The sequence below is a fragment of the Meriones unguiculatus genome, chromosome 21, assembly GCF_030254825.1.
Source record: "Meriones unguiculatus strain TT.TT164.6M chromosome 21, Bangor_MerUng_6.1, whole genome shotgun sequence".
NCBI lineage: Eukaryota > Metazoa > Chordata > Mammalia > Rodentia > Muridae > Meriones > Meriones unguiculatus.
In genome coordinates, this window is record NC_083368.1 from 35,887,386 (window position 1) to 35,911,870 (window position 24,485).

Sequence of the window (24,485 nt, forward strand, 5' to 3'; positions counted from 1 at the left end):
CAGTCTTGGGACAGTCCTGCACTTTGCCGTTGCCCTGTCCCGAGAAAGTTGGTCTCCACCCTAGCCTGAGCGTCAACCAGGGAACTCGAATTCTCTGGTGCTTCTGATAAGGAAATAAAACACAGCTCTGTAGCCCTTCCTCCTTTGCTAACATTTCTGGGCGGACTGGGGTGGGCAGTGGGCGCACGCCTGTCTTGGTTGTGGGAAAAAAAAAGAAAAACAGCTAAGCTCAAAAGTCATTCCTAGGAATATAAGTTGTGCAGTAAGGTTTCCTGAGTTAAGAGCTTGACTTTTACTCACCAGTTGTGTAGAACAGAGTCACAGGGCAGGCCCCATGGATCTTAGTGCTCACCTATTAAATGGAGGCACTGAGTAGGCTGAGGACTTAGCATTGGAGGCAATGGTTAAACCTGTAAATGGGTTATATCTGTACAAAGCTCCACAGAACGCACCCTTTATCTACTCACAGAGTTCCTTTTAATACAGCACACAGTACTGATATGGCACAGGACAGGATCTGGGAAATGCTGGCCTGGAATGCTGATGCTGGGCTTAGAGCGAGCAGAGAAACTCACATTTAGTGCAGCAAGAGTATGGGCCTTTGTGTAAATCAATCTCCCTTCCTTCTTCCCATCTGAGGGAGGCTCAGGGAAGGGCGTGGGTTGGTGGGGAACCCCTTCCTGCAGGTTGGAAAGACCATCTGTTTTTATTTAGAGCTCACTGATTCAAATGAGAATCTCCCCCCCACCCAAAGTCACTTCCGCAAAGGGAAACAAGGGAGCAACGAGGTCAGGGAGTAAGACAGAAGGTCGCCTTTGCTTCAGGTGTGCAAAATATACATGTGAGTTCCATATATGTACAGGGAATGGAAGCAGAAGGGGGACTCTTTGGTGGGGAGGCAAAGGGGAAAGTGAGGAGAGGGGTGGGAAAGAACATTCTAGTGGGTGTGTGTATATATATATACACATATACATATTAACAAAAACCAGTATTTTGTATTATAACAAACACCTCCCCAGAAACATCTAGAAAAGAATCCAACATAGTATCTGTCCATCCCGGTCCAGCCATGCTGACACATAAAATTAACTACCACTTCCGCTGAGACGTGTGTCCAGTCTCGGGCCTCTGGAATGATAAGTTGATGCACCTCACTCGCCCCATGACGAGTCACTTCGCTTGTGATAGTCTGTCAGTGCGGCGACAGGAAACCAGCAGCCGCCACCTGCTTTGGCTAAGAGCCAGCCCCCACTCCCAGCCTATCATCGCTGACTGAGGACTTGGCTGGCAGCCTCAGTTTTTCTCATCACACATCAGGGGCCCTGGACATAACAGGTGCCCAAACCCCCAACTGTGTTAGTAGGAGGTCTGCCTCCAAGGCCCCTTTCCTCGCTGAGCCTGGTGTCACGCGCCTATAATCTCAGCAATTCAGCAGGCTGGAGCAGGAGGGCTGCAAATTCAAGATTACTTTGGTCTGCAAAGTGAGTTTAAAGGTCGGTTTGGGCAACACAGTGAAGCCTTGTTTCAAACTAAAAAGCGAGAAAAGGCCAGGTGTAGCCCAGCTATAGAGCGCTTGCTAGCATGACGCTCTAGGGTTCAGCTTCAGTAACACGTACACACACACATAGACACACATACACAGACACACAGATACACAGAGATGTACACACAGACACACACACCATACATACATACACACACACATACACGGATATACACACAGACATGCTCACATACACACTCACACTCACACACAGAGACACATACACACCACACAGGCAGACAAACACACAGACAGACAGACACACACACACACACACACACAGGAGATGGAGGGGAAGAGAGAGGGGGGCAGAGAGGGAGACACATGGGCCTCTTTCTTGTATCCCCAAAAGAGACTTGTTTGAGCAGAGTTTCTGTAAGGCAGCAGAAAGACATCACCACCTACTGCCTCTGGACTAATGGACCCTTGTTCACTGTCAGGATACTGGCTCCACCAGAGACAGAATTTTTCGTCCAAGATTTTACTTCTCTTGCTGCCTCTGAGAAGAAAATCCATGCTCACTCAGCTGGTTCCTTCTGGTGTGATGCTTCCTGCCACCTCACTGCCCTCTCCTTGTAGGCTTCATACCGTTTTGGCACTGGGTCCCCTATCAGTGCAGACACGGCCACTCAACTCTGTCTCTGGAACTGGGCCAGGCCTCCTCTTGCTCTGAAAGCAAAACAGAGCAGAACGGCATCCCTGGATAAAGGAAGAAGTCTGTATTCTTTTGTTTTTATAACTTCATAGCTATTTTTTTAAAAGTTCCTCTGGATTAGCCTCTCTTTTTTCAGTTGAATGACAATAATGACATTCATTTCTACAAAAAAACTCCATTTCAACAGTTTCAGGTGCAGATACAGCCTCCTTTAATTTGCACACGATTGATGCGCGATTGTATAATAACGGTCCATTTTCCACGAGCCTGTGGCGTTTACTATTATCTATGGTTACTTGGCTAAATTTTAATCAGTGGGTTTTGGAATTAAAAAGATAAAAGAAAATGAAGTAAACCTAAGATGGCTGAACGCAGTCAGTGCCTGCATCTTGTTTTCCAGGCATACATCTAGCTTTCCTTTCAGGTTCAGTAACTTTAAAATAAACAAAATGATAAATAAACATGGGCTGTTTGAAAAACATCTGCCTCCCTGGGGATCAGAAGCAATATTGTGAGACGCGGGCAGATAAGCCTTGATATGAAAAAGATTTGCTTCAGGAGGCGCAGGGAACTAGTTTGTTATCTCTGCTTCCTGTTTTCGGTGTGGCTAAAGAAAACACGCCACAAGAAAACACACCACAGTAGGTGTTCGGTAGGGAGCCTTCTCTGAGGACAGGCCACTGAAGGAGCGTGGTGGGCCACAAAGTACAGAGCTGAGCTGATTGGCGACTCCTTTGCTCACTATCATCAGCCCCATGGACTGCGCCTCATTCTCTTCTCTGCAGTGAGGTGTTGGTGTATCTCTATAAGTTTTCCTGTCTAAACTCAGCTATGGCTGTGCCCATCCCATCTTGTCCCGTGGCTTCAATACCACCCATTGGTGTTCGCTTGAGCTATTTCCAGCCTGCCCCTCTTCCCGGATATCCAGAACCCTTACCACTCCCACACCCCTGTTTAATAATAATGTCAAACTCAACACGCCAAGAAGGAAGCTGTTCCTGCCCCCTGCAGCTACCCTGTCTCAGTAAATGACAGTTCCATTCTTGTAGTTGCTCACAGTAGGCATCTTTGTTTCCCAGCTTTCATTGCATGCCTTACATCCCACAATGGCCCCTGTCAGTGCCACCGAAATCTCTCCCCATTGGGACCACTTCAGACAACAGCCTTCACGGGCAGCCAGCGCCAAGCAACACGGCTTACTTCAGAACATGATAGTAGAACTCCAATGATGTCTTTGCTTAATCCCACAGGTAGAATCCTCAGAGCTACATACTTTGAACTTACAAGAGTATTTTATATTGCACTCTCAAAGGAGAAACACCTTGGGACAATTCTGAACACACAAAACTAATATCACCCTGATTTTTATGATAGTTGCAGTGCAAGAAATACCCATAATTCTATGGGTATTTCTATGGGACAACCCCAGACACCCATGACAGAACAAAACAAACAAATAATAAACGCCCTCCTCTATGGAATGGAAACTAGGACCTCGTATATGCTAGGCAATCTTTTTCCTTTATTTCTTTATTTTCATATAAAGATCTAAGTCGCCCAGTCTGGACTTAAACTCTTTCTGATGCTCAAGCTGACCTTGATCTTGCCTCAGCCTCTGAAGTGCTGATATTACAGGCTGTGTCACTAGGCTCAGCTTTAATTGCTATTTTAAATATATGATGCCAACAGATACATGTCTGCAGAGTCTTGACTTCTTAAAAGATACGCCAGGAGTTATCCTACCTAAACATTTTATTGGATATGGACAATTATATTTAAATCATGTATGATTCACATGATATAGTCATGAAATACTTCTGGTTTTTATTCTGGTATCCCTTTAAATTTGTAATCATTTTGGAGATCTAATTTCTCCCTATTGTGGAATGAAAGCTGAGACAAATTCACGTCCCTTCAGCTAAATCTTGGGTAAGAAAAAGTTGCCCATGTAAGAAAAACCTTCAGTCGCAACTCAAAACTTAGATATATAAGGCTGATTAAGAACTCAAATTTGATTTAAAATTATATTCCTCTCCTTCTCCCTTTCTGGCTGTGGCTCACCAGCTTCTGGCCAGAAGCATGGATCATAGAGTGGCTGCACAATCCCCTCCCTTTGGCAGTCCTCCGTGTTATCGTCCAAAGCCACAGGGCAGATGGAGAGAAAGGAAGAGGCCAGGATGCTCTGACCTTCTAGGGTCTGCCTTGGCTACCTTGATGCTTCTGACCTCCTGGTGTTTATCTCGACAAACTTTGAATCTGGTGGTTGTTTAAAGCAGTGAGAATACGTAAGCTCATGGAAATAAAACGATTGTAGTTCATTGAGTTCAATCAAAGGCAATATTGACAATGATTAAAAACATCAACTTTAGACTGGAAGCTACCTCTATAAATGAAGAAAAGGAAAGGAGAGCTGAGTTAGGCAGTTCTGTAAAAACACTATCTTAGGGAAAAAAAAGAGTATGGAGGCTGAAAAGAAATACCTTTCAAATATAGGTATGCCATCTGAGTGTTTCAAGGCATTTAACTTTTTGAATGCTTTATTATTGCATATTTAGAAAACTCTAAGATTTAGTGCTACTTTAATAATAGATATTTGGATATAGTAACACAATAAAGATCTAAGCTAACTCCATTTTACATATAAATACAAAACACTTTGGAATTTTATAGAATTATGGGTATTTCTTGCACTGCAACTATCATAAAAATCAGGGTGATATTAGTTTTGTGTGTTCAGAATTGTCCCAAGGTGTTTCTCCTTTGAGAGTGCAATATAAAATACTCTTGTAAGTTCAAAGTATGTAGCTCTGAGGATTCTACCTGTGGGATTAAGCAGACCACTGCGTTTTTACGTTATTTAGGACGGCTTCTTCCCAAATATTAGCCTACTGAATTTCATACCATATCATTGTAAGCACATTTTTGCCTGTCTGTGTCAACTAGGACATTGTATTTATTCTTCAAACATCATGAGTAAAGGAAGAGTATCTTATTTACATGTGTCACTGTGGAATGGGAGAAGACAAGGCATGTCTTGTGGGGAGGGGTGTTTGGGGAGCATTTAGCACCTCCGTTGCCCACAGAAGCTCTTCCAAAAAATAAATATATCTGTGCGGGGAGAAGGGAGCTTGTTTAGGGACATGCCATTGAGATGTGGCAGCAGTTTCTGCAGCGATGATGTCCTGTTTGCGTTGTTCCTCCAGCTCCTAGACTTGACAACATAGGGGAAGACACTGGGTGAAATTGGCTCCCAGGGCCTGGAGCGGTAGCAATGGCCAACAGAAGGAGCCACAGAGGCCTCTAGCCTCTGGGACTCTCCCAGAGAAGGGTGAGCTTCGCCATTAAGAAAACTGGAGAGCCACTAAGAGCTGAGAGCTAGCTGCAGGGAGAGGAAGAGTCAGTCTCCTTTAAGGGTGTGACTGGTAGGTTTCACGGCTATTCAGCAGCCGTGCCAGGGAAGGGCTCACACGCTAACAAATGTAAGTTTATCTAGCTAAATACATTTAAATTTTTAAGAAATGAGAATTTTTAACCTCATCAGTTAGCATAAACAATTTAAAAATATGTAACACAGATAGCTGAAATCGCTAGTCCACTACATCAATGGGTTAAATGTGAACACATCGGATGCCTTTGCTTTATAATTCTGTTTTCTGGAAGTTATTCCACAGGCACAATACTAAAGTTTACACCCACTTATTAGTTGTAGTGTTAGTTATAAGATCAAAATTTTGAAAAAAAAAAAAAGAATCTTATATGCCTGACACATTTACCCCATAGACTATTATTTAGTTATTTTTAAATGGTGTTTAAAATCACAGTTTCCTGCATAGAAATGATTGTGATAGCCAATTTTAAAAGGAATGCAAGTATTATACCACATCAAACTTACGATTTTAGTATCTAGGGGAAAATGTTAAAATCCAATGAGCTATCACTGTGTGTGTACCAGGCTGATTGAGATTAACCGGAGGCAGTGTCGTTACTGATGAGGGTGTGGCTTAACGAGAGCCCTCACGCACGAGTTACTGACATACAAGCTGGTCCGGCAGCATGTCTTCACTCTATCTAATGATACTGAAGGTATGTATACTCAATGGTGCAGCTGCTCCTTTCATAGCATCAGAAGCCTGATGAACTCCTACACAGGAGCACTTGAAGTACACATTCCATGTCTATCACTGATAGAAAGGACAAACTGTGGACAACTTATAATGATGAGAGACCAAACCAGCAAAAAGAACAGAGTAGCAAACATCACAACCCAGTGTCAAGTAAAGGAAGCAAAACAGAGCAACATTCTCTTACGGTTCTTCTGTTCAAACTTAGAAAAGAAGACCAAACGGTCTGGTTCAGAGTTGTACACACAAGTGGGAAGACTAAAAGAAAAGGAAAACACTTGTCTATCTGAACAGGTTTATGAAGTAGCTAGCATCACCTATGGCTGGATAAAGTTTTAATTGGGAAGAGAGTAAGAAGGGTGCAGGGGTGGGGAGGTTCTTTCACATCAAGAAATGTTTGTTTTCACACCAAGGCATGGTGGTGCATGCCTTTAATCCCGGAATTTAGGAGGGAGAGGCAGGCTGATCTTCGTGAGTTAGAGCCCAGACTAGGCTACATAAGTAAAACACTGTGGGGGAGGGAGGGGAGGGGGTCGCTTAACTGGGATATGATACAATAATGTTGTGTGTGGTTATATTTTTGTGTATCATTTGCATTTGTTATATTTTGAGCTTGAGTTCCCTTCCTCCTTTACTCCACAAACAAACAAATAAACAAACAATGTGTAGAAGCTGCAATTTCTAACACTTAAGCCTGTGAATGTGCTTGGAAACAGTTACCACAGATAACACCACTGGGCTAACAAGGAAGCTATTCTGCAGAGGGATGAGCCTATTGAGTTATGTGTAGGGTTCTTCTTTATGAACACACACACACACACACACACAGACACACACACAGAGACACACACAATGCCATGTGGAGACAGAGGTCAAGACTGACACGATGCTTCTACAAGCAAAGGGCCATCAAGGCTCAGCAGCCAGCACCAGAAGCTGAGATGAGCCTCCAGAGAAAACTGGCCCTGTAGACAGCGTGATTTCAGACTGTCATCTCCATGGCTGCAGGCACTTTTGCTTCTCCTGTTTTAAGTTTTATTATGGAAGTTGCTGAACACTAATACATTGTATCTTCCTGTTAAAAAATGTAGTGATGAAAGTCCACCTAACATTGGACTTCTGGGCTCCAATTTCTTGAAGAAATAATAATAATAATAAAAAAATCTAAAATAAAAAAAAGCATCATATATTCTTTCGGAAACTTCTTGCTGGAGACACGATTCAAGTATAAAAATGAAAAGTTCCAGCACAGAAAAGATGAATCTACCGTGCATTCAGTTATCCCAGGAGGTCAAGGATCAAGAGTAAATGTCTAAGTCCATTAAAAAACAAAGGCTGTGGTTCGATATAAGTTGGCCTCTGAAAATTTCATCCTGACTCTGATTCTCTTTCTTACTGGAAATTCTCCTGCGGCTGAAGTGACCCTGCACAGGGCTTCCGGGAAGACATTTCTATTCATTCCATTTCACTCTCGGGGCAGGGACCTGACTAGAAAGGAGCCCTCACCCAGAACCCTTCCGGGTCAGAATACTGATGAACACGGGCTCAGCAAGGATGGCTTTGTCTACAGTTCTGCCTCCTGGAAGTGAGAAGAGCCTAGTGTCCGCTAAGCCATAGTTTTCTTCAAACTAGCCTGTCTGGTTGCCTATTTCTGCTTGCAGACTCACTAGCTTGGCGTACTCTGTAGCAAAGTGTTAAACCAAGGATAACTTTCTCCAGCTGTAAAATCAGAGTAAAAACTGCATCTACTGCCTCGTTGGTGGGAGGATTCCATGAGGTAGTGTATGAAACGCGCTAGGCCACAAAGCTGCACATGGTCCAATTCCAAATCGGTATTAGTTAGAGCAATATACACAACACAGCTGCCACCGATAATGATAACAGCAACAGTAGCAACAGCCTCTTTGGACTTATATTTGAAGTACTATGAAAATTTTCTGTAGAATGACTTACCTATGCTAGCACATAGGGTGGGGTCGTTTGGTCCACCCCTTTAAATTAGGCACAGAAGGAAAATTCTAGTTTCTCAGGTGGATCATCCTCAAACTTTCTTATCAGAAAATGAAAGTTCACACTGGTTTCCTGGTGTGTTGAATAAGTGGGTTTCTCAAAATCCTTCCTAAGCTATCATTTGAGCACAATCGTTTAGCAAGTCTTTTTCTTAAGCAGTCTATCTTTCCTTTCTTTTGGTGACTATTTCTTTTTTAAGATTTATTTATTTATTATGTATACAGCATTCTCTCTGCATGTATACCTGTACTCCAGAAGAGGGCATCAGATCTCATTATAGATGGCTGTGAGCCCCCATGTGGTTGCTAGGAACTGAACTCAGGACCTCTGGAAGGGCAGCCAGTGCTCTTAACCTCTAAACCATCTCTCCAGCCCTTGGTGACTATCTCTATAATACCAACTTCTACACTTCTCAATGCAATATAGGACCTTTAGGCTGTTTGGGGGCTAAAAAAGTGTGTGTGTGTGTGTGTGTGCATGCCTCTGTGTGCATGTGTGTGCATGTCTGTTTGTGTGTTTCTCTTTCTGTTTGCGTGTTCCTTATATTACAAAGACATAGCTTCTGTGATGCTGTGACTTCAGTCAATGTACTGGGAAATTTTCATGTCACCATAGTCTGCTTTGAAAGAGAAGAAAGACACTATTTTATAAAACAGGTAGAACAATTTTTAGGAACTAGAGAGATGGTTCGGTGGTTAAGATCACGTGCTCCTTTGCAAAGGATATGGGCTCAGCACTGAGAACCCACACTGGAATGCTCACAACCACGTGTAACTCCAGTCCTAGGGCCGTCTGCGTGCATGCGGTACACATGGAGAGAAGCGAGCACACGTATGTGAATAAGTAAACATTTATATTAAAAAAACTACAAAATTTAAAGTCTCTTACATGTGCCTCGACTGTTTAAATATAACCATTATTTTTAAATTTAAAGTTATATTTCTTTGTCTATTGTTATTTGTGTGTGTGTCTGTGCGCACATGCACATGGAACTCACAGGGCCACATGCCAAACAAAGTTGTTTCTTGGTTTCTTGCCTTCCACCGTATGGGTCCCAGATAGCAAACTCAAGTAGTCAGGCTTTGGTAGCAAGCTCCTTTACCTCTTTCCAACGTTTAATTAAAAAAAAAAAAGTCACATTTTTAACAATGTTTGACATTTTAACGGTATAACCTATTTTGTTACAGACATCGCTACCTGGGAATGAAGAGCAGTGGTCAAGGCTTTGGGAGGGACCGTCAGCTCTTCTTCCGAGGTGCCTTTGTTAGCAGTCAGGAAGCCACCAGTGTTGGCTTAAGGAGCAACTTACCTTGGCTCCAGAAATGGCCCTTTACGGCTGGGTGGGAGTCCTGAATGACAGGCAGAGGTTAAAGGGGACCCTCCAGGAAGAGTCCTGCTCGGAGAACTTCACGAAGGAAGTTGTACACATGAAGGACGGGTGTTTAAATACCTGTCTGTTCTGTCTCCCTTCATAGGTGCAAACGTGAACCTGAAAACCAACAACCAGGATGAGGAGACGCCCCTGCACACGGCTGCCCACTTCGGCCTCTCGGAGCTGGTGTCCTTCTACATGGAGCATGGGGCCGTCGTGGATAGCACGAACGCCCACATGGAGACCCCGCTGGCCATCGCCACCTACTGGGCCCTGCGCTTCAAGGAGCAGGAGTACAGCAGGGAGCACCACCTCATCTGCCGCATGCTGCTGGACAACAACGCTGAGGTCAACGCCCGCGATGACGACTTCAAGTCCCCGCTGCACAAGGCCGCCTGGAATTGCGACCACGTGCTCATGCACATGATGCTGGAGGCCGGCGCCGAGGCCAACCTCATGGATATCAACGGCTGCGCAGCCATCCAGTACGTGCTGAAGGTCACCTCCGTGCGCCCGGCGGCCCAGCCCGAGATCTGCTACCAGCTGCTGCTGAACCACGGGGCGGCGCGCATCTACCCCCCGCAGTTCCACAAGGTGAGGCTGCCCTCCCTTACCTAAGCTTCAATCTTTGAACTAACCGTGTCCGACCTCCATCAGACCTTCCCATCCTTCTCTACGTCCGTCTGAACTTTGGGCAGGAGATAGAAAGTCAGTGCAGGGGGGGGGGGGGAGACAGGCAATCACTCCTACCCAACCTCTAGTCTAAAGACCACGAGTTAGCTTACAGCCAGCAAAGAGCTGCACATTCTTCCGATTTGACAAAAGCTAGCAATAATGACATCCAACACATGGGGACCAAATAATGACTTGTAATGAAGTCAGCACACGGCTATAAACATGCTGTATTTGCTAACTGGATTCCATCGGTAATTCTATAAAGGATGTATCGTCCCTGTTCTCCATCAGAGGAAACAGAGGCATCCAGTCAGTCATCTGAGCTCCTGCAGTGGTGGGATTAAGACCTGATCTTAGACAACTTGATTCAAGGTTTTATTCACATTGTATCATATGGCGCGACCTCTTTTCTGAACAATACTAATTAATAATCTTTAATGGGCTGGCAGGAAGCAGGTGCTAATGATGTTGATATGACCAAGACAAGATACCTACTCAAGTAGCTTAGAGTCTTTTGGGAGACAAAAGTACACGAGGTCATTTTAATAAGCACAGCGCATGATGAAACAGAGGAATGCGGGAGGTGCTGGCATCAGGTTAATGATGCTCATTAATTTGGCAGTCAAAACGCAATTAACAAAGCAAACCAGATGACACTGAGCTTCTAAAACTTTAATTTAGAGAAGCTGAAAAATTTGAGGAACAGTCCATCTGACTGGGGCCACCGCTGAGAGAGAGAGACAGAGAGAGATCTGCAATTCTGCAGTGTGAGAAAAACTTAGGGGGATAGGCATAAAGATGAGAGGGCAGTCAGAAGTGATGGTGGTCATGCTTCTATTAGTCCAGAATAAAAGCAGTAGAGGCAAGAGGATCGTAAGTTTGAGGCTAGCCTGGGTTATATAGTAAATCCTTGTCTCACAAGATTAGAATAAGAAAAAAAACAAAAAAACAAAATAACAACAACAACGAAAAGCAACCCAACCAAATAACTAAACAAAGAAACAAAAAAAGGGGGGGGGGGGAAGAAAAAGTAAAATCATAAAAATCATTCAAGAGTAGTGAGTTCAAAGAGGAGAAACTCCAGATAACCCAAAGAGCATTCAGATACTCAGTTAAGTTGTGGTGAGGTCCTTGATACTGGACTCAGGAGAGAATTTTCCCTTGCTTGTCAATGTTTTAATTGAGGATTCATTTCCTTCCCTTAAGCTTATGGGTTAAAGCTGAGGTCACCCCAAGACTAATATTTTCATAGTCTGTTACTAGTTGTTTGTTCCATTCTCACCGATGTCTGAGTCGGGATCTCGAGAGGCTCCATTTTCTGGCGCATCTCACACAATTACACTGGAGGAATCAACAGAGTAGAAGAGTCTGAGCTTCTTGCTTTCACTCTCCGGAAATAAGAGCAAAAATAAGTGAGCTAAGAGTCTGGTCCTAATAGTCAGCTTTTAGGATGGCTGAGTGCAGAGCAGTCTTTGGCCTGGGTTTTTGTCTCTGAAACACTTTCTCTAACATTTGTGCCAAGACAACCACCCACTTCTAACACATGGCCCACAAGAGCTCATACACACCCTGCAAACCCTGTAAACATCTTTGTATCAGGTTATACCAAGGACTTCTTTGTCCTTCCAAACAAAGGTTTATATTTATCGCAGATTTTAGCCAGTAATGACATTTGTTTCAGGATATCTGTTAATTATATCTAAAAAGCAAGAATCTGTAGGCCATTAACCTCTACAAATTGTCTGTAATTTCTCCTTTCTTGCTTTCATTTTTATCTCCACTTTTGTCATATATAGTTCACTCATTTTAGATTTAGATTTTTTTATTCATAACAGGAACAAAAATAAATAAACAAAAAGTTATTTGAGATCAAATTTTGGTTCACTATTTTCATAAGGGAGTGATTGAATAAATTACTAGCTTCCTAAGCCTCAGTTTCCCCATCCGTGAAGTGGGTATTACTGGCTTAAACTCTTTGGCATAGGCATGTGGACACAGTCCTTCATTCACCAGAATGAAGTTGTGCCTGATCATAGTATACCACACATATTTCGTACTCTTTTTCTTAAGGTACATTCTGGCACTGCCCTTCTTACCCTCGCTGTCTTCTTATATCTATAAGCATTTTCCCCATTGCCCATTTCTCCCTCCTTAGATCTCACTCGCACCTTACCAGGCTCTTATTATTATTTATAGTGGAACTCCAAAAGTCAAGCAAACTGTCCCCTTAACACACCTCGCTTTAGAAAGCATGTTTTTGCTCTTACAGAGGACCCCAGGTTCAGATCTCAGCACCCAAGTCGGGTGACTAACTCTAGCTCCTGGATGCGCACACACTCACATCAAAGTGAATAAATAAATACATTTTTAGAACAAGTCTTATTTTCTATACTTAGGTCCTCACACCATTTTCCTTCCAGAGAAAAGGCTGGAGAAGACACAGGCACCAGGGAGACACACTGCCCTCACTCTGTCCCATAGTTTTTGTTTTTGTTTTTTTATTGCTTGTGATACTGTTTTAAAATGTTGAGCGTGGTTCCTGTGGCTCGGTAGCCTTTAGCAAATGATGCTATGGGGCTTAGGATAGTACCAGACATCTTTTGAGCACCCTGATCAGGGCTATGGCTCTTCCTGATCCAAGGGCCTTTCCCATCACAGGGATGGTTGCTCCCGGGACACTGCCTTGAGACTAAAGGCTGAGCTCAGTTCTGCTGCTGAGCAAGCATGTGCATCAGGTCTCTAGTAATTTAACATCACCTCCCTCGTTCCCTTTTGAAGCACTCTCTTTTGCAATAAGAAGTCTTAGGAGTGCGCAGAGGTCTGAAGTCTTTCCCACACAGAAAGACTTCTGTTCGGAACAGAGGTCTCGTGATTGTGAACCCAAGTGTCTGCTTGGCCATACATTGCTGTACAATTTACTAATATATTGCTTTATTTCTCAGATAAGTTTCCTGTTCGAATTCTGCAGGCACTAGCGTGAACTATTCTGCAGCATTTAGACTGAGAGTGGGCGTGGCATGCCTACCAGTCTGGTGGGAGTGCTCAAGACAGTTTTCCCGTCCTCCTCTTTTCCTTGTCCTTCATGCTTTGGGGTCGGGGTAAGAGCTCCTAGCACTAGTCCTGCTCGGTGGCTCCTCTGTGACATACCGTTCAGTCTTGTGTCCCAAGAAATACCGTCAGTGTATTCCTACTTCATTTTGTTCGGTCCCCTAACTGCCCGGGGTTTAGCTGATTGCCAAAGAGATTCAGCGAGGACTTGGCTACCAGTGTCTGCCTGCTACAGTCACCAGTTTTATTGCTGCCCCTCAAAAGCGTGCGAGAATGGGAAAGTGGAAGAACAACTCGAGATTTACTATGCAGATGCTTTCCAGTGATTTAGAACAACTGCTCCACAGGCCGACTCCCCCAAGAGAAAGTCGTGTTCGCAACAGGCAAAGGACCGACTCATTTATCCAGAAGATAAAGTGGTTTGTTCTCTCCCGGATGGGGAATTCAGTTTCCTTATTTACAAGGACCAAGGTCAAAGCTGCAGATGCTGTCTTTCCAGTGCAAAGCGGATGGGGAGGTGCTGCCTTTCACTGAGATCCAATGTATAAATTACCTAAGTGAGATGGGGCGGGGTGGAGAATGACAGGGTCTACGATTGCTTTACAGGGTACAAAAGGACATTTGATTTTTTTTTTTTGTCCTGCTAGCATAATTCAGAAGGAAGTGACACCCTGGGGAGTCAAAATTGAGATTTCTTATAGGGCAAGAAAGACATTTTTCCCCCCTAGGGAAGGGAAAGATAATGTGAGGATTTGGGGGAGGTAAGCGTAATTTCTGCCATTGAACAGTGCTGTGGGTGAAGCCCTTTGTTCAAGCAGTTCCCTTGATAATAAGTGTGTGTGTGTGTGTGTGTGTGTGTATGTGTGTGTACAAAAATATAACTCTATATAAAGTTCAAGGTAGCTTTTGGCGAGTTCCTTAGTGAACTGTCTTATGAGCGGCACTTGAAAAAATTGAGGGGACACCGTTAATCTGTGTGTGTGTGTGTGTGTGTGTGTGTGTGTGTGTGTGTGTGCAAGTGCATGTCAGGGTATGCATTAACATGTGTAAATGGATGTGAAGGCCACCTTAAAGTTGACTTCATCCACCACTTCCCACTGTGTTTCTGGGACAGGCTCTCTCTGATCCTGGAGTTTACCAGTTAGTTAAGCTGCCTGGACAGCAGGCTCCAGGGATGGGATTCCCTTATCTCTGCAGAGGGTCTTGCAGATGGAACTCAGGTTCTGGGCTTGCCCAGAGAGTACTCCATCCATCGAGTCATCTGCCCAGGCCCTTGAATCTGTCATGTTTACTTGTGCTTTCAGGGTCAGATGATGAGGGCTTGCATCTGACGTGCTCCCTAACGAGGACTGTTTTAGAGAAAGACCTCATCTCTGTCTAGTTGTTCTGAGATGGCAGAAAAGAGTCACCGGAGAGTGACAGAGTATGAAGCCCCCTGTTGTCCTCTGCTTCCCAGACCATCAGAGGCTAAGCAGTGGCTTCTCCTTTGGGGCCCACAGTGGCTGCCCCTGTCATGTGTTAGTTTAGGTTCCTGGCAATCAGTGTAAAATTATGCTGTAGAATTTGCTACCTCTTCTCTCTCTCTCTCTCTCTCTCTCTCTCTCTCTCTCTGGGTGTATGTATGTGTTTGTGCCTATCTGCCTATGTATCGATCTATGTCTCTATCTATCATTTATTTATATATGTTGTATGTATGAATGTATGTATGTGTGTGTATCTATCTATCTGTCACTGTGTATGTATGCATGCATGTATCTATCCATCTATCTATGTATCTATTTATTCATTCACTGCCTGGGTGAAATAGTTACTGAGGCTCGAGAAGAAACCTGAGTGCCTATAAAGCCAGGAGGCCGACAGGTTAAAAAGAAGCCTTTATGCTTTGAGAATCAAGTGTTCGGTCGGGCAGAAGTAATAGTTAGAGTTAGAGTGTGGTGGTTTGACTAGGAATGGCACCCACAGACTGATGTGTTTGAATACTTGGCCCATAGGGAGTGTCACTATTAGCAGGTGTGGCCTTGTTGGAGGAAGTGTGTCACTGTGGGCTTAAGGGTCTCATGATCAAGCTAGGCCTAGTGAGTCAGTTTCCTTCTGCTGCCTTTGTACCGAGATGTAAAAGTCTCAACTCCTCCTCCAGCTCCATGTCTGCAAGCACCCTGCCATGATGATGGCGGACTAAGCCTTTAAAACTGGACGTCGAGGATGGACTAAGCCTTCAAATATCCAGCAACACTAGTCCACTACAGGTGCTGTTCATGGGAGATGTTTTTGGCTGACTCACGGGCAACTCCGAAATTTGCATTGCCACGTGGCCACCAGTAGGCCTATTGGTTTACTATCGTTCAGCCACTTCATAATAATAGTTTCCGCAGCCTTGCAGAGCCCGAAGCAGCAGGAAGTATGTTTTGAGACCAGCCTCTCTCAGCATCACTTCAGTTGTGGGCAGGGCAAGCGGGTTCTTCCCCATCCTGTCTTCTTGTTCTTGTTAGTATCCCATCTTTGTTGCTCGTGGTTGGTAAAAAAAAAAGCTGGTTCGATTTCATTAATATGGCCATCTACGCTGGATCAGGCAGTATGGCAATACCCCAAAGATGTGCATTTCTTAAAAGCACAGTGCTCCAGACAGCATAGCTGGCATAGGAATGCTTCCTACAGATATGGTCTTGCTGTGTTGCCTGAGCGAGTCTCAGAGTCCAGGGTCCCAGTAATCCCAAAGCACACTTAAGGGCAACTCCAGGTGCACAAAGCCGTGCCTAACCGCGGTTGGGGAATAGTCACGTCTGTGAGAGCTGGGAATCGTGTGTACACACCGAGTGGCAAAGGTCTCTGTCTCCTCTGCAGGTGATCCAGGCTTGCCACTCTTGTCCCAGGGCGATTGAAGTGGTGGTCAATGCCTACGAGCACATCAGGTGGAACATCAAGTGGAGAAGAGCCATCCCTGATGATGACTTGGAGGTAAATGACTCATTTGCTGTGCTCTTCATGAGCGAGTGCTTCGGGACCTCCAGATAAGCACGCGGCCTTCTAATTTGAAGCGCTGGTTTTGAGCATGCTTTCAAAGCCCTTTCAAATACAATGAAACAAAGGATTATAAAGCACAAGTACTTTATAGTACTTTATAAAGTGTGAAACCCTATGTATGTTTGTCAAATGTGCGATATTAGGGAGTCTCTCGGGGAATTTCTCTGACAGAAGTTTGACTGAATATATGAAGGTGGCAGTTTTATTTTCCTTCGATTTAAATGGATTAAATAATGCTCTCTGGGATTGCTCACTCAGCAATTTTTCCAGAAAAGTTTAGTGTTTTATGTAGCTATTTCACTCACTTTTAACTATCTCTCAGCGCTTATGGCAAAGCAGGAAATACTATTTGAGAGTCTGCAGTGAGTCGCATGCAAAGTCCTCGGACTTCTAGACTTTGCTCCATCTGTAAACCAGCCCTTCCCACGGAGCATCCTGTTCTCGATTTCAGAAGTCAAGCTTGTGTCTGATATGGTTCAAAGTTCCCTGGTCTTAGAGGCAAATGGCGCAGTTGTATAATCTGGATTCTGCTAAGTATTAAGTCTTCTACCTTTTAAAGTTACCTGCTTGCTAGCCACTGCCAGTAGCTCTTACCAGGTGCAAAAAGAGCATGCTATCATATTGAGTTAAATTAAAATTGCCATTTTTGGCTTGAACTGGGCCAGGTAGTTCAGGCATGGTAGTTTATATCATATCCTTGACTGTGAATGTGTTTCCCCATTCTCTTCCCAGTGTTATCATTCCCCACTTTCTAACCACCCCATTTTAGTTTTGTGCTCAGTTTTGCACACTATCAGAAACTCCGGAAAGCTATTCTTATGTGTGAAACAGGGGCGGATGCATCATTGTGGATTTTTATCCGTGTACGCCGTGGCGCCTCCCTGAAATTAACCTGTCTTGTCTTGCTTTCCAGAAACACTGGGATTTTTACCACTCCCTCTTCAAGGTGTGTGGCAACACCCCCAGGAGCCTCATGCACCTATCGAGATGTGCCATTCGCAAGGCATTACACAACAGATGCCACAAAGCAATCCCCAAGCTGTCCCTTCCGTTGGCACTGAAGAAGTACCTGCTCTTGGAGCCAGAGGGAATCATCTATTAAGTCTTAGGAGACAACAGTTCCTAATCCCAGATATTTTAGTGGGCTCGCTGGGTAGACATAGTTTGCATACATAATATAGTACTTGGGTCGATTACAACACTTTAGGGATTTCCAAACACTTTACAAATACCATGTCATTAATCCTAGAGTAGCATGCTGAGGGAGAACAAGCGAGGGTAGTTAAAGAATTTTCAAAGACACGACTGTATTTAGAAGGTAGACACTGGCATAGCAGTAATAGCTCACACGGTGACAGCTTTTATTAGGTACCTTTCTAGGAGGTATTTTGTAAAACTATCACATGTGATTTCATCTGAAAAGGGACCCACAATCTCATTCTCTACATCATCAGTAATAAGTTTACATTAGTAATACGTTTTCACTGTAGCAGGTTCTGTGAGCGGGCTCTTGAGCTTGGCATCTCCCGCCTATGACTACTGAGCAGACATTACTAGTTTTAGAAATGCCTCCTCTCCCAAACCAAGGTCATCCACTCATTTAGGTGATAAATACGCAGGAGTACAGTGGGAACAAGATCTTTGAGTCTAGATAGACATAAGAAAGAGCAAGCAGGCCACTTAGTAGTCCAGGAATAGACATTTCAACACACTCACTGAGCCAGACCCTGGAGACCACAGCTGAGTCAGGCAGGACTCCTGTCCTCCAGGGTCACATGTTTAACAGAGGATCCAGACATACAAGCAGGTGACTGCAGTATGAAGTGACGGGGCGAGAGTACAGGTGCGGACTCATATTTAGTGCTTACCTTTCTGAAGTGTGCTTTTGAAGTGTGTGATTTTTTCTTTTTAACCATGAAGACAGAGCATGGAGAGTTGTGTAGAGAGACCTGCTACTTTTAGAGTAAATGTCTTTGAGTTTCTTCAAACAGTCCAGTGTTCTATTTTGTACGGTTTCCTATTTAGTACCTTCACAGACTCCAGGGAAAGATATTCTACACTCTGGCTGCCAGGTAGATGAGAAAGAAGTTTAAGCAAGTGGGCAAAAGCAGTTGTGAAGGGAAGAACTCAGTTGATTTTCTTGGTCTTTTCATGGAGCACATTGACAGTTTTTTAGAGCATTTTAGTTGATACATAAAAATCCTGCATTTTTTTTTTCTCCAGTGGCTCCCTTCAGGCTAAATGAGAGACTTGGAAATGGTTCAAACTTGAGAAGCATTAGAAAGAAGTACGTTGTAAGGCTTATTTAGTGTTTGCTAGTAGAATCATGCCGGTAGGACTCCCGGAGAACCTTGCATTGCTAATTTGGTTCTCACTAACCACTGTTGGGCTAGCTACTCAGCCTCTGGGCACAGATATTTCAGTAGTTAAAGTAGTATTGAAGTGTGGACCGTGTCCCTGCTGCAGTGGGCAGGCTTCTTTAACTTTTGTGTGGCCTTGCTACTTGTTTGGTGTTGAGTGCTTTCGTGTTTTGTTGTCTAGAGGTGATGTCAACTATTCCAGTAGTTTCCCATTTAGCTGTGTTTGTGAACTGCAACCCCCTTACTTCTAGTGTTATGTAGGTGGACATGATCATGTTTTTGAAGTTTCAACTTAACCGATTTCAGAAAAGAATAATTCTGTATTAAAACAAGATCTTTATCATGGGACAGAGTGTTGAATTTGTACAGATGACCCAGACAGAGTACTGCTTAACTGAGCATCACATACATCTCTGAACATTCAAAGGGTTGGGGGCTTCTCTCCACCATCAGGAACATTCTGGCAGGAAAGTGTGTGATATGAGCTTCATAACAGGTAAAGAGGGACTGAGAAGCAGCGGAAATGGTGTTCCTCACGTAGGGAAATAGGAATGTTTATCACTACGTTGCTGTGTTGGCGTGTTTGCCTTCGTCTAGCATAGCTGCTTGCATGTGGATTTAATGTGATTACTTCTGTACTTTAACCTTCAATAAAGCTTAAATAAAGTCCTGATGTTCTCTCTCGTGAGTTATTTATCAACAAGGCTGTCTTCTTTGCACAATATTGACTCTTCAACAGTGACACAGACTTGTTTCACTGTTTTCTTCAACATTAAGAAAGAGTAACAGAATGAAGAATTGTGCCTGTCAACACAAATAATGTTTTCAAAAGAAAGGAAAGGGGAAAATGTGGCTGGACCAAAATAAAATGGAGGCCATTGCCATTTTAGTAAGTGTACTTTAATGATAAGTAGAAAATTGAACTGAATGCTTCTGGCCCACTTCTCACCATCTCTGACATCCTGGGTTTTTCACTTTCCTCCATTCTCACTATTTACTTAACCCTGGGCAAAGCAACAGAGGAAATTGTACCCTCACAACGCCTTTGTACTTTCTGGGAGAGCTTTCTGTAAACAGACATCTAATGTTCCAAAGAAAAACAGCTCTCTTCAGAATGTTCCTTGGGAGGCGGCAGCTTTGATAAGAGCGAGAGCCTCCTCTGCAACCTTTTGCCCTTCTCTGCATTTACACATGTCTCTGTTATGAATGTTACATCTCTTCCATTTGGAACCCAGTAGGTTCTGATATGAACAGAAGAGTCAGAAAAAGATGGGAGGTATAAGAAAGTAACAAACCATTTGCAATGCGTTATCAGCCCAGGAAAAGACGGTAACATCATTGATCTTGGTTACTCATAAGGTTGACTGTGACAAACTCAGGAAGTTCTAAATTTATACATTTTCCAAAACTTTTAAAGAAGAATGTAGCTATTCACTAAGTCTGTTTGAAATGCAAGCATCACAGCTAGTATTCAAAAAAGACTCCATGGCTCTTTCAATGGGATGCTAGGCAAATACAGTTTGGGCTCTAAAGACTGTATTGTTCATATCCCGTTTTTCACTCTCATCTCACAGCAAATCTCTAGAAAGTGGTATATCTGCTCTCTGCCTTAATTTTCACATCTGTAACATGGGACTAAGAGTGATACTTACCTCATAAAAGTGTAATAGGATTATTTTGAGTGTTACATCAATAAAAAACACGGCACACAGTAGGAATTTTATTATTGTTACCGTCATTGATACTATTATAGTGCCAGGGGTAATGTATTCTTTGAGTAACACTATCACTGTAGCAGAAGCGTAGGGGATACCTGTTCACTTGAGAAGCAAGGTAGGCAGACTCTCACTGTGTGTCAGGCTCTTCAGGGATGGGGGAATCAGTGAGGACAATGTAGATCAGGTCTGGGATATCCATAGGCTGTTCTGAGGTGAAGGATGGGAGAGGAAAAAGCAGTGCTGTGGAAGATTATCGAACGAACAAAAGGATGACTTTTTGAAACATTGCTCTTTTGTAAGTAAGTCTACATGGAAGGTAGCAGCTCCTTTCACTATCTGGTTGGTCATAGGGTCACCTGAAATTTTGTCCTGTGGACAGAAAGGGCTGTCCCTCTGCTTCTGTCTTCACTGGGGAAGGAATAGGAGGACCCAAGGAGTGTGGATCAGCAAGAGATTCCTGAAAGTCCAGGCTCTATTCATCACAGAGCAGGAACAGTGAGGGCTGGAGAAATCCACCCGTCCGTTCTTTTTCTTAGAAGAACACATTTAGCACCACTACATATGTTGTAAAGGTTAAAGGTGGATGAAGCAAACTGGTTCACCCATCACTGTAAGATTCACTTTCAGTAGGTCAGTGCTTTCAGTCCATTTGCTTTTACTAAGAAGTAAAGAATGAAAGGATACAGTGCCTGTTTTAATTAGATACTATCTAATGCTTCCCAATTGAGCTTCTTTTCTTGTCATAAAATGGTTGATCGGGTTGAGTTTTGGAAGCTGTATTCCAGTGCTACATTGCCGTCAGTATGTAGTCACACCTGCAATGGATGAGGGGCAACCCACCCACAATACAGGCTGATTTTTTTTTTTTTTAAGCAACGTGAAGTGGATTAGATGTGCTTAAGTTTGTTCTTTACTAATTGGTTTTCTCAGATTGAGGTATGCCTCAATGATGTTGGATAACAACTATGCAAATATATGCTAATCGAGGCCAGGAAATAAAATAGGAATGTGTTTTGTATTTTCAAAATTAAATATGGCCCTGGATTAGTTAGATTTTTGTACTTGCCAAGTAGGGGCAGGGGGAGTAACAAAGCAGAGTTTTTATTGTGGGGTGCATATAAGGCGCTCTCAGAGGTCAAAGACTGGGAGTCAATCCAGGAGCCCAGGTTCTGTGTGCTCAGAGACATAAAGGAAGACCACCTCCCACTTCCTGCCCAAATCCAGGCTTAGGAAAAACTGAAAGACATTACTGGCTAGTAGACAATAAATTTCTCTTTCTTTCTTTCTTTCTTTCTTTCTTTCTTTCTTTCTTTCTTTCTTTCTTTCTCTCTCTCTCTCTCTCTCTCTCTCTCTCTCTCTTTCTTTTCTTTTCTTTCTTTCTTTGAGGCAAGGTTTCTCTGTGTGGCCTTGGCTGTTCTGGACTTGCTCTGTAGAGCAGGCTGTCAAGGTGTGCATCACCACGCCCAGCTGGGCAGTAAATTCTAAGGAAAAATTTAAGCCATCTGATGGAGGAATGGAAATGCATAACCTGAGCTGCCCTTTCTGAACCCATCCCCCCTTTCTCCTACTGAGGTCTTGGCAGGATGACTTCCATTCAAGTCTCAACTGGAATCCCTGCTCCTTGGGTCAAGTCAGTGGGAAGAACAGCAGGAAATGATCTTGTCCTGGCTCCCTCCTGCTGAGCTGCTTGCTAGGGGATGGGCTCCTTGACTCGACCACACCTTCTGTGAAAGGCTGCTCTCCCTGGGTTATTGGAGCTTCTTGCTCCCCTTGTTCCTTCAGCCCCAGGAGAGAAGTCAAAGTTTCCACTGCACTGCCTTTGCCACTGCTCAGGGCGTTTCAGCATGCTTTGCTGTTTTCCTGTGTATGGGCTTTGATTAAACTAACTTCACTCCTCTATATGCAAAAACATATAGCATTGTCCAGAGAATGAGAGCCTGTGGATAGCCTTGGTGTACATGGTACTGGGAAGATCACTGCACGCAGGGAAAGCAGACAGTAGACAGGTGGGCTGAGTGTCTGATGTGAGAGAAGATGGGGTGGGGCCAAGAGGAGTGTTGGGGAGCCATGAAGATTAGAGAATACTTCTTGGTGTTTGATTCCTTGAGTTCATTATATATTTTGGATATTAGCTCTTTGTCAGATTGTTGGAGGTTGGCCTAATGCTAATTACTGGCCCTCAAGATCTGGTTACTGCCTGCTGGACACATTCATCCTTGTTTGTGTAAACTTGCCTAAAACATTATACCTGATTGGTTCATTAAACGGCCTATACCTGGGCAGGGCAGAATTGAGTAGGCGTGGCTAAGGTTCCCGGGCATTTGAGGACAGAAGAATCACATGACACAGATGGACAGAAGGAGAGGAAGAAGGAGGACGCCATGATGGCTTAATGTGGAGAAGGAATCACGTGGGTGAGGAGGAAATACTCCAATACTGGTGGGAAAAGGCCCAGATGAAGAATATAAGCAAGTACCATGGAGTTATGGATGAAAGGTAGACCAGTTGAGGAGAATTAAGGTGAATGGCATTGGATGGGGGCCGGGGGATGGATGGTGAGGATATTGAGATAATGTAAGTGAAATATCTGCCTGGACCAAGGTAAATAAGGCAATTATAAAATCTAACAGGTGTCTGTGTCTTATTATTTGTGATTGAGGGTTAAATAATACTGCTGTGATAATCTTAGGGCTAATAATAAACATCATAGAGCTCAGCACTCCCACTTTATTATTTATTTACTACAACATCATAGATAGTGCTGGTGAAGATGTTCTCCCAATCTGTCATTTCATTCTATTGACAGTGTCCTTTGCCTTACCGAGTTTTTCAACCTCAAGAGGTCACATTTATTAATTGTAGATCTTAGAGCCAAAGCTATTGCTGTTCTGTTCAGGAAGTTGTCTCTTGTGAACTCAAGAGATCAAACACCAATAAACAAAATAACCCAATTAAAAAATGGGCACAGAACTAAACAGAGAATTCTCAACAGAGGAATTTCAAATGGCTGAGAAACACTTAAAGAAATGCTCAACTTCCTTAGTCATCAGGGAAATGCAAATCAGAATGACTCTGAGATTCCATTTCACACTGGTCAGAATGGCTAAGATCAAAATCTCAAGTGATAGTATGTGCTGGTGAGGTTGTGGAGAAAGGGGAACCCTCCTCCATTGTTGGTGGGAGTGTAAACTTGTACAACCACTTTGGAAATCAATCTGGCACTTTCTCAGAAAATTGAGAATAGCTTTACCTCAAGATCCAGCTACACCATTCCTGGGCACATACCCAAAAGCTGTTCCACCGTAAAACAAGGACACTTACTCAACTCTGTTTATAGCAGCTTTATTTGTCATAGCCAGAATCAGGAAACAACCTAGATGTCCCTCAACTGAAGAATGGGTAAAGAAACTGTGACACATTTACACAATAGAATAATATTCAGCTATTAAAAACAAAGAAATCACTGAATTTGTAGGCAAATGGATGGAACTAGAAAAGATCATCCTGAGTAAGGTTATCCAGACCCCCAAAGACACACATGGTATGTACTCACTTGTAAATGGATTTTAACCATATAGTACAGGATAAGCGTACTACAATCCACAGACCCAAGGAAGATAAATACAAGGAGGATCAAGGGAGATTGCCTAAATCTCAGTTGGAAGGGGATATAGAATAGACAGAGGTAGTGGTCGAAGGGAGGCAACAAGGTAGGAGAGGGGGCACAAAGAGTTAAGAGGGTGGAGATCAGGCCTGGGGAGAAGGAGTTCGAGACGATAGAAGGCCTATAGAGAAAAGAGAAACTGAGGGTGGGGACATCTCTGTGACAAGCTGGAGACCTAAGTCAGGGTAAGCTCCTGGGAGGATATGAGAAGGATTCAAGCATAAATTCCTAGTGGCAGAGGCCATAGAGACTGAAAAGGACAGCCTCTTGCTAGACTAAACTCCTAACACAGGAAAGG

The 24,485-nt window shown here is 43.6% G+C and overlaps 1 protein-coding gene across 1 annotated transcript in view; it reads left to right on the forward strand.

Moving 5' to 3' along the window:
- Asb4 (ankyrin repeat and SOCS box containing 4) overlaps nt 1-19,485 on the forward strand; it is a 40,942-nt gene extending 21,457 nt beyond the window's left edge. Inside the window, exons 3-5 of the mRNA XM_021655166.2 lie at nt 9,805-10,295; nt 16,266-16,379; nt 17,359-19,485. Coding sequence (XP_021510841.1) covers nt 9,805-10,295; nt 16,266-16,379; nt 17,359-17,547 — 794 coding nt within the window. The 3' untranslated portion in view covers nt 17,548-19,485. The remainder of the gene's footprint in view (nt 1-9,804; nt 10,296-16,265; nt 16,380-17,358) is intronic.
- The last annotated feature ends 5,000 nt before the right edge of the window (nt 19,486-24,485 follow it).